Here is a 12,537-nt window from a genome sequence, read left to right on the forward strand (position 1 = left end):
GGAGAAGACAACGAGTAAGTGGTGGGAGGTGGATATTAGTTTTGACCGCTAGTAACACTGCAAAATATTCTATGAGCTAAAAAAAAACCAAGAAACCCAAACACTCAGGCAGAGTAAGTCAAATATTGGAAACTCCATTGCCTCCCTCAATCCGAGGTGCAAAAAGCAAACTGCCTCTAAGGGCACTAGGCTCAGAGGTGAGGCTAAGGTATTCCAACATAGTCTCTTCAGCATGAAAACACTCTCCAAATATTTGATTAATTGTCCAAAGTCATTAAAGCAAAACTGAAGAGTATATGTAATATAAAATCATATTAGGAAATAATGATTTTAAATAAATTAACAGCAAAAGATCCCTCCAAAAAAGAAACATGACCATTTACATATACTGAAACTTTTTCTTTTTCTTCTTCTTCAAGAAAAAAATAGATTAAAGGTTGAGAATCCCCCTATCTAAAGACAATCTCACCTAAAAATTTTTGGTAAAATCAAGATGCCCTACCTCTAAGCAAAACAACTTAAGATGCAAAAAACAAGAAGTAAATATAGATTCCAATTATACAGTGTTAACAAATAGGTAAAACTAATCCTTGGAATTAGGAAAGTGGCTACCCTTTGGGAGGTGAGTGGGAAGGAACTAGAAGGAGGAATGATGGGGTTTCAAGGGCTCAAGTTCCACACGTGTGCTTAATTTATGAAAATTCATTAAGCTTGAGATTGGTGTATTTTTCTGTATTTCTTATACTTCAATAAAAAGGTTTTAAAAAGTCTTACCCATAAGAGAAAGCATCATTATCTCTCCATTTTGAAATAACAGACGCTGCCAGTCCAGCCAAAATGGCAGTGCTATCGAAAAACATGTGAAAAGAGTCGGAAATCAAGCCTAAGCTGCAAAAGAACAAACACATTGGCATATGAGATTAATAACCGAAGAGTAGGCATCCTTCTCTAAACATCAAAGATTCAGCCTCTGCTCATCAGGAACTAATCTTCTAAAAAGAAAACAATGAAATATAATATACAGAAAGAGACTAAGGGAAATTTTTAAACGTCTACACCACTTGCCCAAGAAAAAGCCCAGCTACCACTGAGAGAGGGAGAGATACAAAGCCATCTGCTGCTGGGGGAAGGCTAAAGCCAGCTGGGGCCCAGGATCTTACACTGATACAAGGCTACAGGGATGGGAAGAAAGTGCAGGAACATTAATAATTCCCACCTTGTACTCTGGTGTAAAGGGCCTACATAATACTGAGGCTGCAACAGTTGAACCAGATACCCCCTCCCCACCAACCAAAGCCTTGACTAAGGCATAAAGCAACAGAAATCTACTGCTGAGAGGTAAGGAGGCCCACCAACAGAGATGCCCTGAGGCATAGGTGTGCAGGGCTTGCTGAAAGCTGAGATTGGACCAAGAACACTGCAAAAACCCTCCAGGACTCCAAACCCCAAATTAAGCACAAGGTGTCAGGAGCCACTGGAAAAATATGAAGTCTAATTTGTTTAAATTAACTAGCAATAACAAAACACAAAACCCAGCTCAGCTACTGACCAGATAGATGCAAAACCCCACACTAACAGCCTGACAAAAATAGTTGTGCACATTTATGGGGATAAATACCATTAATATCAGTCTCCATTATTCTTTGAAATATACTATCCAGCACTTAATAAATATTTATAAGACACATAACAAGATCAAGAAAAAATAAATAAGACCTGTTGTCAAGAGCTAAAGCAAGCAACAGAAGAGAACCAAAAAAGGCCGAGGGCTTGAATTATTACAAGGCTTTTAAAACAAATAGGATTAATGTTAAAGGATGTAGTATAAAGCTGGAGAAAGTTCATGAACAAATAGGGACGATCCACAGAGATAGAAACTATAAAAGAATCAAATGGAAATGATAAAAACCTTTGTTTTAAACCATAATATTGAAGAGAAGATCCAAGAGGAAAGATTAGGTAAATGCTATGTCTACTGCCTCTCAGGATCACACCAAAATTACAAATAAATTATAGAACAATCAACCTCGAGTCATCTGAAGACTAGCCGAACAGAACCCCTATAACTAAGGATATAAAGAGGCCAATCGAGACTGGTAGGAGGGGCAGAGACGCAAAACGGGTTAACCCCAAACCCACAGATATGGGTTGAACACCAGGAGGCACACCTTGGTGGCAGTAGAGGTCCCCCCTGAAGAAGAAGGGGTCCTAGCCTCACAATGAGCTCCCCAGCCCAGGTATCCTGTGCCAGGAAGAGGAGTTCCCACAACATTTAGCAGTGAAAATCAGCGAGGACTCTCTATGTCCGTCCCAGTGAGATGGAAGGTGGCTAAAAACTCAGATGCCCTATTCAAGGGCCTGCACACAGATTCACTCACTTGCAAACACTCATCTGGGCTCCAGGGAGGGACAGCAACTCAAGGGGCACCAGAGACATACCGGGAAAGACTGAGTCGTGTAGCTTAGAGGCGAGGGCTGGAAGGACAAAAGCCACTGTCTCTATGTAGAGCCTGCTTCACATGGAGCCTGCAGGATGGCGCCATCTTTTCTATGTTGAACCCTCTCCCAAAGGGCCAAATCTGCGATCACATTGATTTGGTAAAATCCACATGTGTGCACCATCTTGGTGATGCCCTGGGTTCCTGCCCCACATAGCTAGTACATCGCCAGGGGCACTCTAGGCTCCAGGGTGGCTGGCCCTGCTCTACAAGCCACAGAAGCCTTTTATAGCAGCGGACAGCCCACGGCAGCCAGTGAAACTTTTGGGGGTGGGCAGTGAGTCACAACCAGCACTGCAACCTCTCTTGGATGGCTCTCAGGAATCTGCGGTCCTGAGGCGAATGGTGGCTAGCTGCAGTGTTCTCAAGGAGTTTTGGGAAGGGATCACAGGCCAGGAACTGGTGCAAGAACTGAATCTGCATTAACCTGGTAAAAACCACCAGCCACACCTCATAATTCCCTGGGAACCCACCCAGCCAAGCTAGTACTACATCGCCGGAGGCATTCTCAACACCAGGTCCACTAGCCTACACCACGCACCTAAGGAGCCTCTTTCAACAGCTGAGCCTTACAGGCAGCCAGCAGGTAACAACACGCCTAGGGAGCTCTGGGTCTTTTGCTAAGCTCCCTCAGGCCCACTACTGGTGGCAGCTGGCCTCAGTTCCCAGTGAGGCCGCCCCCAGATGTCTCCAGGCCCAGCCAGGCAGCAACCAACCACAAACAGCTTTGTAGCTCTTACCAAGTAGCCCCAGGCCAGTCACAGGCAAGGCTGAAATTGGCCAGCATGGGAGCCCCTCCCAAGAGACACCAGAAACAACACACCCAGAGGCCGACTTCAGACCACACCAGAGCACTACCTGGTTAGCCCCACAAGAGACCATGGGGGCAAATCTCCCTCTGAGGAGTCACCCCCACATAACAGCTCATACACTCACTGTGAGTGTAACCAATCTTCATGGCCAGTCAGCCTGGGAATCAATCCCACCCACTGATGCACCAAAAGCAATCAAGGCTCAACTACAACAGGAAAATACACACAACACCCTCAAGGGACTCCTGAAACATGCACAGGAGACCAGGGAGACTGCACCACTGGACCACATGGGACAGATACTACATAACGCCACTCAGCAAAGACTGAGAGACACAGGAGATCTACGTAATATATAGAAAGAAACCCAGAGAGGCAATCAAATGAGGAAACAAAGAAACATGTCCCAAATAAAAGAACAGGTGAAACTTCCAGAAATAGAACTAAATGAAATGGAGGCACCCAATCAACCAGAGACAGAGTTTAAAACACTGGTTATAAGAACACTTAAGGGATCGGCCAAGTGGCCCAGTTAGAACTTGCTTAAGAGTGCAAGCTCTGAGCAACAGGGTCACCAGTTCAATTCCCACATGGGCCAGTGAGCTGCACCCGAGTTGAGCTGCCGCTGAGCTGCTCAGCTGGTGAGAGCATGTGCTCCTAACAACAAAGTTGCCAGTTCAACTCCTGCATGGGATGGTGGGCTACGCCCGCCTGCAACTAAAAGACTGAACTCGGCACCTTGAGCTGAGGAGCTGCCGCCTGGATGGCTCAGGGGTTAGAGTGCACGTTTTTAACAACAAGGCTGCCAGTTCGACTCCCGCATGGGATGGAGGCTACTCCCACCCGCAACTAAGATTGAACACAGCACCTTGAGCTGTGCAGCCACAAGCTGCCAACGGGCGGCTGGAAGGCAACTGGACTTGGAGCTGAGCTAGCTGTGCCTTCCACAACTAAGACTGAAGGATAACAACTTGGATATTCCCCTTCCCCAATTCCCCAACACTGTTCCCCTCCTCCAATTCCCCAAAACATAAAAAATTTAAAAAAGAATGCTTAAGGAACTTAGTGAAAATTTCAATAAAGAGATTGCAAGCATAAAGGACATAGACACCATAAAAAATAACCAGTCAGAAATAAAAAATACAATAATTGAAATAAAGAATACAATAGAAGAAATCAATAGGTTAGATGATGAGGCAGAGGAATGAATCAGCAATTTAGACGACAAAGTAGCAGAAAACACCCAATCAGAACAACGAAAAAAACAAAAACAAACAAACAAAAAACCATGAAGATAGTTTAAGGGAAGTTTAAGAGACCTTTAGGACAATATCAAGGGTAACAATATTCGCATCATAGGAGTACCAGAAGGAGAAGAAAGGGATCAAGGGATAGAGAGCCTGAAGAAATAATGAATGAAAACTTCCCGAATCTGGTGGAGGAAATAAGACATACAAGCCCAGGAAGTAAAGAGTCCCAAACAAGATGAACCCAAACAGGCCCACACCAAGACACATTATAATTAAAATGGCAAAGGTTAAAGACAAAAAGAGAATCCTAAAAGTAGCAAGAGAAAGACAACTAGTGACATGTAAGGGGGCTCCCATAAGATTGTCAGCTAATTTCTCAACAGAAACTTTGCAGGCCAGAAGGGATTAGCAGGAAATATTCAAAGTGATGACAAGCAAGGAGCTACAACCAAGACTACTCTATCCAGCAAGGCTATCATTTATAATTGAAGGACAGATAAAGAGCTTCCCAGACAAGAAAAAGCTAAAGGAATTCATTACCAACAAGGCAGAATTACATGAAATGTTAAAAAGGGCTTCTTTAAGCAGAAGGAGAAAACAAAGAAAGGAAAAAAAATATGAATAATAAAATGGCAATAACTACGTACTTATCAATAATCACTTTAAATGTAAATGGATTAATTGCTCCAATCAAAAGACATAGGGTAGCCAGAATGGATAAGAAAACAAGACACATGCATATGCCCTCTAAAAGAGACCCACCTCAGATCAAAAGATACACATAGACTGAAAGTAAAATGATAAAAAGATATTTCATGCAAATGGAAACGACAAACTGGAGTAGCAATACTTATCTCAGACGAAATAGACTTTAAAACAAAGACTTTAATGAGAGACAAAGAAGGACATTACATAATAATAAAGGAATCAATCCAACAAGAGGACATCACCCTAGGAAATATTTATGTACCCAATATAGGAGAACCTAAATCTATAAAGCAAATATTGACCAACATGAAGACAGAGATCAACAGTAACACAATCACAGTAGGGGACTTTAACACTCCACTGACACCAATGGACAGATCTTCCAGACAGAAAATCAACATGGAAACAGCTGCCTTAAATGACACCCTAGACCAGATAGATTTAATTGAAATTTTTAGAGCATTTCACCCCAAAGCAGCAGAATATCCATTCTTTTCAAGTGCACATGAAACATTTTCCAAGGTAGACCATGTTAGGCCACAAAACAGGTCTCAAGTAATTTAGGAAGACTGAAATTATATCAAGCTTGAAATTATATCAAGTGTGTTCTCTGACCACAATGGTATGAAACTATTGTAGAAATCCATTACAAGAAAAAAACTGAAAACACACAAACACATGGAGGCTAAATAACATGTTACTAAACAGTGAGTGGGTCAACAATGACATGAAGGAAGAAATCAAAAGATACCTTGAGACAAATGAAAATGAAAACAGTAACCCAAAATCTACGGGACACAGCGAAAGCAGTCCTAAGAGGGAAATTCATAGCAATGCAGGCCTGCCTCCAGAAACAAGAAAAATCTCAAATAAACAGTATAACTTTACAACTAAGGGAACTGGAAAAAGAACAGCAAACAAAGCCCAAAGTGACTATAAGGAAGGAAATAATAACGATCAGAGTGGAAATAAACAAAATAGAGGCCAAAAAAAAAAAATACAAAAGACCAGTGAAACCAAGAGCTAGTTTTTTGAAAAGATAAACCAAATTGGCAAATCTTTAACCAGACTCATCAAGAAAAAGAGAACACAAATAAGTAAAATTAGAAATGAAAAAGAAGTGACAATAAATACAACAGAAATTTTAAAAATCTTAAGAAAATACTATAAGCAACTATAAATAAATAAAAAAATGGACAATATGGAAGAAATGGATAAATTCCTAGAAGCATACAATCTTCCAAGGCTGAATCAAGAAAAAAAAGAAAATCTGAAGAGACTGATTACTACCAATGAAATTGAATCAGTAAACAACAAACTCCCAACAAACACAAGTCCTGGACAAGACTGTTTCACAGGTGAATTTGAATTTTACCAAAATTCAAAAGAGTTAACATTTATTCTCCTCAAACTATTCCAAAAAATCCAAAAGGAAGGAAGGTTCCCAAGCTCATTTTACGAGGCCACCATTACCCTGATTCCAAAACCACACAAAGACATTACAAAAAAACACTACAGGCTGATATCCCTAATGAACATACATACAAAAATCCTCAAAATATTAGCAAACCTAGCACAGCAATACATTAAAAAGATCATACATCACGTATGCAAAGTTAGTTCAATATCTGCAAACCAATTAACGTGATATACCACATAAACAAAATGAAAAATAAAAATCAGAAGGTGGTTCTAAGATGGAGTAGATAAACACTGTGCCTGCTTCCTTCCATGAACAAATTAAAATTACAACTAAATTATAGAACAATCAACCTGGAAAACCATCTGAAGTCTAGCTGAATAGAAGTTTTATACCTAAGGATATAAATAAGCCATGTGGAGACAGATAAAAGGGGTGGAAACACAAAAAGGGCTGCACCAACTATGGATCGCTTTATAGCTCCTACCAGGTGTTCCCCGTCCGGTCACAGGCAGGGACTGACCTGGGCCTGCAACAGAGCCCCTCCCAAGAGGCTCCAGAATCAACATATTTGGAGGTTGTCTTCAGACCACAGCACAGCACTATCCAATTAGGCCCTCCAACGACACACAAAAAGGGCTATCTCAATAGGTACCAGAGCTCACTGGGGCAAATCCCACTCAAGGGGGTAAGCTCACTGCACAGCAGCCTATAAGTTGTGGACGTGGGCTTAACCCCATAGCCAATCAGAATGGGGGCAATCCCACCCACTAACGTTCCAATAGCAAGCAAGGCTCAACTATAACGGGAGGGCACACACAACCCACACAAGGGACACTCCTACAGCACCCAGAGCAGGTGAACAGGGAGATTGCACCAGGGCCCCAAAGGGCACCTACGACATAAGGTCACTGGGCAAGACTGGGAGACATAGCAGATCTACCCAATACATAGAAACAAACACAGAGAGGCAGCCAAAATTAGGAAACAAAGAACTACATTCCAAATGAAAGAACAGGAGAAACCTCCAGAAAAAGAATTAAATGAAATGGAAGCAAGCAACTTACCAGATATTACGAGGTCTGACAATTAAGTCCACAAACTTGTTGCAACACCGTTGCTAACCTTTTTTGATATCAGAGGGATTATTCATTATGAATTTGTACCAACTGGACAAATATTTAACCAAGTTTACTATCTGGAAGTGCTGAAAAGGCTGCGTGAAAAAGTAAGACGACCTGAACTTCTTTCCAACAATGCATGGCTCCTGAATCACGACAATGCACCAGCTCACACGGCACTGTCTGTGAGGGAATTTTTAGCCAGTAAGCAAATCACTGTATTGGAACACCCTCCCTATTCACCTGACCTGGCCCCCAATGATTTCTTTCTTTACCCAAAAATAAAGGAAATGTTGAAAGGAAGACATTTTGATGACATTCAGGACATCAAGGGTAATACGATAACAGCTCTGATGGCCATTCCAGAAAAAGAGTTCCAGAATTGCTTTGAAGGGTGGACTAGGTGCTGGCGTCAGTGCATAGCTTCCTAAGGGGAGTGCTTCAAAGGTGACTATAGTGATATTCAGCAATGAGGTATGTAGCACTTTTTCTAAGATGAGTTCGCAAACTTAAGTGTCATACCTCGTAGAGTATGGCTATCATCAATAAATCAACAAACAACAAGTGCTGATGAGGATGTGGAGAAAAGGGACTCCTCATGCACTGTTGGTGGGATTGCAAACTGGTGCAGCCACTTTGGAAAACAGTATGGAGGTTCCTCAAAAAATTAAAAATAGAACTATCTTATGACTCAGCAATTCCCCTCCTTGATATTTATCCAAAGAACTCCAAAACACTAATTCAAAAAAATATATGCACCCCTATGTTTACTGCAGTGCTATTCACAACAGCTAAGATACGGAAACTACCAAAATGTCAATCGATAGATGATTGGATAAAGAAATTGTGGTACATTTATACAGTGGAATATTAATCACTCTGCCATAAAAAATACTGAAATTTTACCATTTGCAACATGGATGGACCTAGAGGGTATTATGCTAAGTGAAATAAATCAGACTGAGAAGGACAAATACCATACGATCTCACTTATATGAGGAATCTAAAAAACATAATAAATGAACAAACAAAACAAATAGGCATAGATACAGAGAACAAACTCATGGTTGCTAGATGAAAGGGGTTGGGAGGATGAGTGAGAAAGGTGGTTAGGAAGCACAAATTGGTAGTCACAAGATAGTCACGGGGATGTAAAATACAGTATGAAGAATATAGTCAATAATGTTGTAAAAACTAGGTATGGTGTCAGATGGGTACTAGACTTAACAGAGGGTCATTTCATAAATTATATAAATGGCTAACCACTGCACCGTACACCTGAAACTAATATAAAATAACACTGAATGTCAACTACAATTATATATATATATATATATATATATATATATATATATATAGTAAAGGGATATAAAATATAGCATAGGAAATACAGTCAATGGTGTTCTAATAGCTATGTATGATGTCAGATGGGTAGTAGACCTGTTGGGGTTATCACTTTGTGAAGTGTTTTAATGTCTAATCATTATGTTGCTTTATATACCTGAAACTAATGATCAAAAATAAACAAATAAACAGGGGCGGCCGAGTGGCTCAGCTGGTTAGAACGCATGCTCTAAGCAACAGGGTTGCCGGTTCGATTCCCACATGGGCCAATGAGCTGCATCCTCTGCAACTAGATTGAAGACAACTGCTACTGAGCTGCAGGTGGGTGGCTGGATGGCTCAGTTGGTTAGAGCCCGGAGCTCTTAACAAGGTTGTCGATTGGACTCCCACATGGGATGGTAGGCTGTGCCCCCTGGAACTAGATTGAAAATGGCGACCTCAGCTGAGCTGCTGGTGGGCAGCGACTGGACTTGGAGCTGAGCTGCACTCTCCACAATTAAGATTAAAGGACAACAACTTGACTTGGAGCTGATGGGACCTGGAAAAAACACATTGTTCCCTGAAAAAAAAAAAATTGTTCCCCAATAAAGTTTAAAATAAATAAATAAATATCATTAATATTAAAGATAAAGAATAACATATATGGGCTTCTGAGCAAACAGGAAGGAGAGAAAGAATTAATTAGGTCAAAAGAAATTATCCTGGGCTGGCCAAGTGGCACGATGGTTAAGAGCTGGCTTGGGACGCCAGAGGGCCCTGGTTCGGATCCCACATATGAGGGCCAGTGACACTGCCCTCTACAGCTAAGATGCTGAACAACAGCTCAACCTGGAGCTGGGCTGCCGTGAGTCGCCGCCAACGGCGTAGGCTGCAGCCCCTGTGGCAGTGGGTTGCCATGGGCTACCGTGTGTAGCCAGCAGCCAGTGTGAGCGGCCAGCAGCCGCAGTGAGCGGCTGTCCAGAAGCCGGCGACTGATCTGCCTGGCCCGGGAAGAGCGCAATGATGGTGCCAACTTGGGCCAGTGAAGCAACATCCTCCACAACTAGACTGAAGACCAAAACGACAGCAACTTGTCTGTTCCCCTTCCCCCAATTCCCCAACACTGTTCCCCTTCCCCCAATTCCCCAATAAAAATCTTTAAAAAAAAAAAAAATACAAATCAACTATAATTTCTTCCTTTAAAATTAAGGCTCTGAACATAACTAGGACTTTTTAACATTTGTTACAACCAGATCAGCTATCTCTAAGAACTTTTATTTGTGAAGATAGATTATGTTTTATCAATCTTTTAATCCCACAATAGAAAAAATTTCTTGACATTTCATGTTCATAACATCTTGAAACTTAATTTTTACAGAATGAAAATTAACATAGAAATTAAGTTTTTGTGAGAAATTTACTCGAGGAACCTGAAATCTAATTGAACCTTCAGGAACAGAGATAATCCAGTCATCTAAACAAACTGTTGATCAGTCAACAAAGGAAATAAAAATTATGGTATCTATAGATATAGAAAGGCCCAAGCAATTTCTAAATCTGTCAAGGAACATATTTGTATGTTCCCAATCCACTCATCTAGAACTGGTTCAGAGATAGATTTCAAATCTGGAAGATATCACAACAAAATCAAAGAGAATAAATTGGAGAAGACAGCCTAAGGACAGAAGAACAAGCCACAGAAGAACAAGCCATAGAAGAACAAGTCACATACCACTGATGTTTTCCTTCTGTATTGATGAATACTGACAATGGCTAGGAAATCAACGGTTTTAATAATGTCCTCAATAGATCTCTACAGACCAAAAGAATTACTATATACCTAACTTTCCATGAAAGAGGTAGTTTAGGCATTTCAAATATGAATTCCTTGAACAAGACATCTCACATAGTAATTTATGCAATGGTAGGCCATAGTAAAATATAATGTATTGTAATATAAAGTAACTATAGCAAAACTGTACATATACAAACCAAGATACAGTCTTGATACAGTCAGCACATATGCCACAATATGGCATGATACAGAAAGAGCAAAATGTAAAAATATAAATATTACATATTTATAATAAATTATTATTCCAATATTAGACAACAGAGTTGACCTTTGAAAAATGCAGAAGTTAGCGGCACTGACCCCCCCATGCAGTTGAAAATCTGAGTATAACTTTTAACTCCCCAAAATTTTAACTAATAGCCTGTTGATCAGAAGAAGGCTTACCAGTAACATAAAGAGTCGGTTAACACATACTCTGTATGTTATATATAGTATATGGTGTATCCTTACAATAAAGTAAGCTGGAGAAAAGAAAATATTATTTAAAAAATCATAAGGAAGAGACAATACATTTACAGCACTGTGCGTATTTATTGGAAAAGATCAGCATAGAAGTGGACCTGTCCAGTTCAAACTCATGTTGTTCATAGGTCAACTGTATAGTGCTTTTAGCATGTACAATACATTGAAAAGTATTAATATTACAGGATACATATATCTGATTCCCAGGAGATTCAAAATGGTTATTACTATACAGAGGGTGCCAAAAAAATGTACACATTTTAAGAAAGGAAAATCGTATTAAAATTGTAATATTCAATATATACTGATAACAAAAGATGAATACAAGTCATGTTTGATTTCTGCAATTATTGCAAGAGGTGTTCAAAGTGGTTACCATCAGCATCCAGACACCTCTGATTACAGTGAACCACTACGTGAGCAACGTTGACCAAAGTGTGTACCTATCTACATTTTTTTCATTTTTTTGGCACTCTCGGTATATTGAGATGTGATTATGTTTCAATATGCCATTTACTCCCAAGTGGTCACTAAACTAATAACCTTCATGAGTTGCTATATATTCTTGACAAAATTGAATTCATGTTTGAATTGAAAAGATGTCTACTTTTTCATATAAAAGTATACATGTCACAAAAACTGGAGATATTATCTGATGTCATTGTTCAATTTCAATAGAGATAATGATCAAGGACAGCAACTATCTCTGAAAATCAATCTTAAAGTACAGAGACTAAATCTATTTAGCCAATAGAAAACAAAGCATAGATGACATGGGATCTTAATCTGGGATTCAAGAGCTATTTCAAGAAACCCAAAAACACCCTGAAGTTTTTAATAAAATTTTGAGTGTTGGCTTTCATCAGATTCTCAAATGGATGAGATTAAATACGAATCAGTACAACTAGAAGTGTGATGATCTTACTGTTGGCTATACAATTTTATAACCTTAAGTTATTCAACAGCAAATATCTAGATAACAGTATTCCATTTCCACAGTTAAACTGGATTTACCTCTTGCGAAAGCAGTTAAAAAAACAAACAACAGGGCCGGCCAAGTGGCGCGATGGTTAAGAACTCGCTTGGGA

The 12,537-nt window shown here is 40.1% G+C and overlaps 1 protein-coding gene across 1 annotated transcript in view; it reads right to left on the minus strand.

The window, feature by feature from the left end:
* The window catches only part of SLC30A7 (solute carrier family 30 member 7), a 56,559-nt gene that overhangs the window by 42,344 nt on the left and 1,678 nt on the right, over positions 1 to 12,537 (minus strand). Inside the window, exon 3 of the mRNA XM_019623819.1 lies at positions 775 to 888. Within this exon, the coding sequence (XP_019479364.1) occupies positions 775 to 888 (114 nt within the window). The remainder of the gene's footprint in view (positions 1 to 774; positions 889 to 12,537) is intronic.

Source organism: Hipposideros armiger, unplaced genomic scaffold (genome assembly GCF_001890085.2).
Source record: "Hipposideros armiger isolate ML-2016 unplaced genomic scaffold, ASM189008v1 scaffold_563, whole genome shotgun sequence".
Taxonomy (NCBI): Eukaryota; Metazoa; Chordata; class Mammalia; order Chiroptera; family Hipposideridae; genus Hipposideros; species Hipposideros armiger.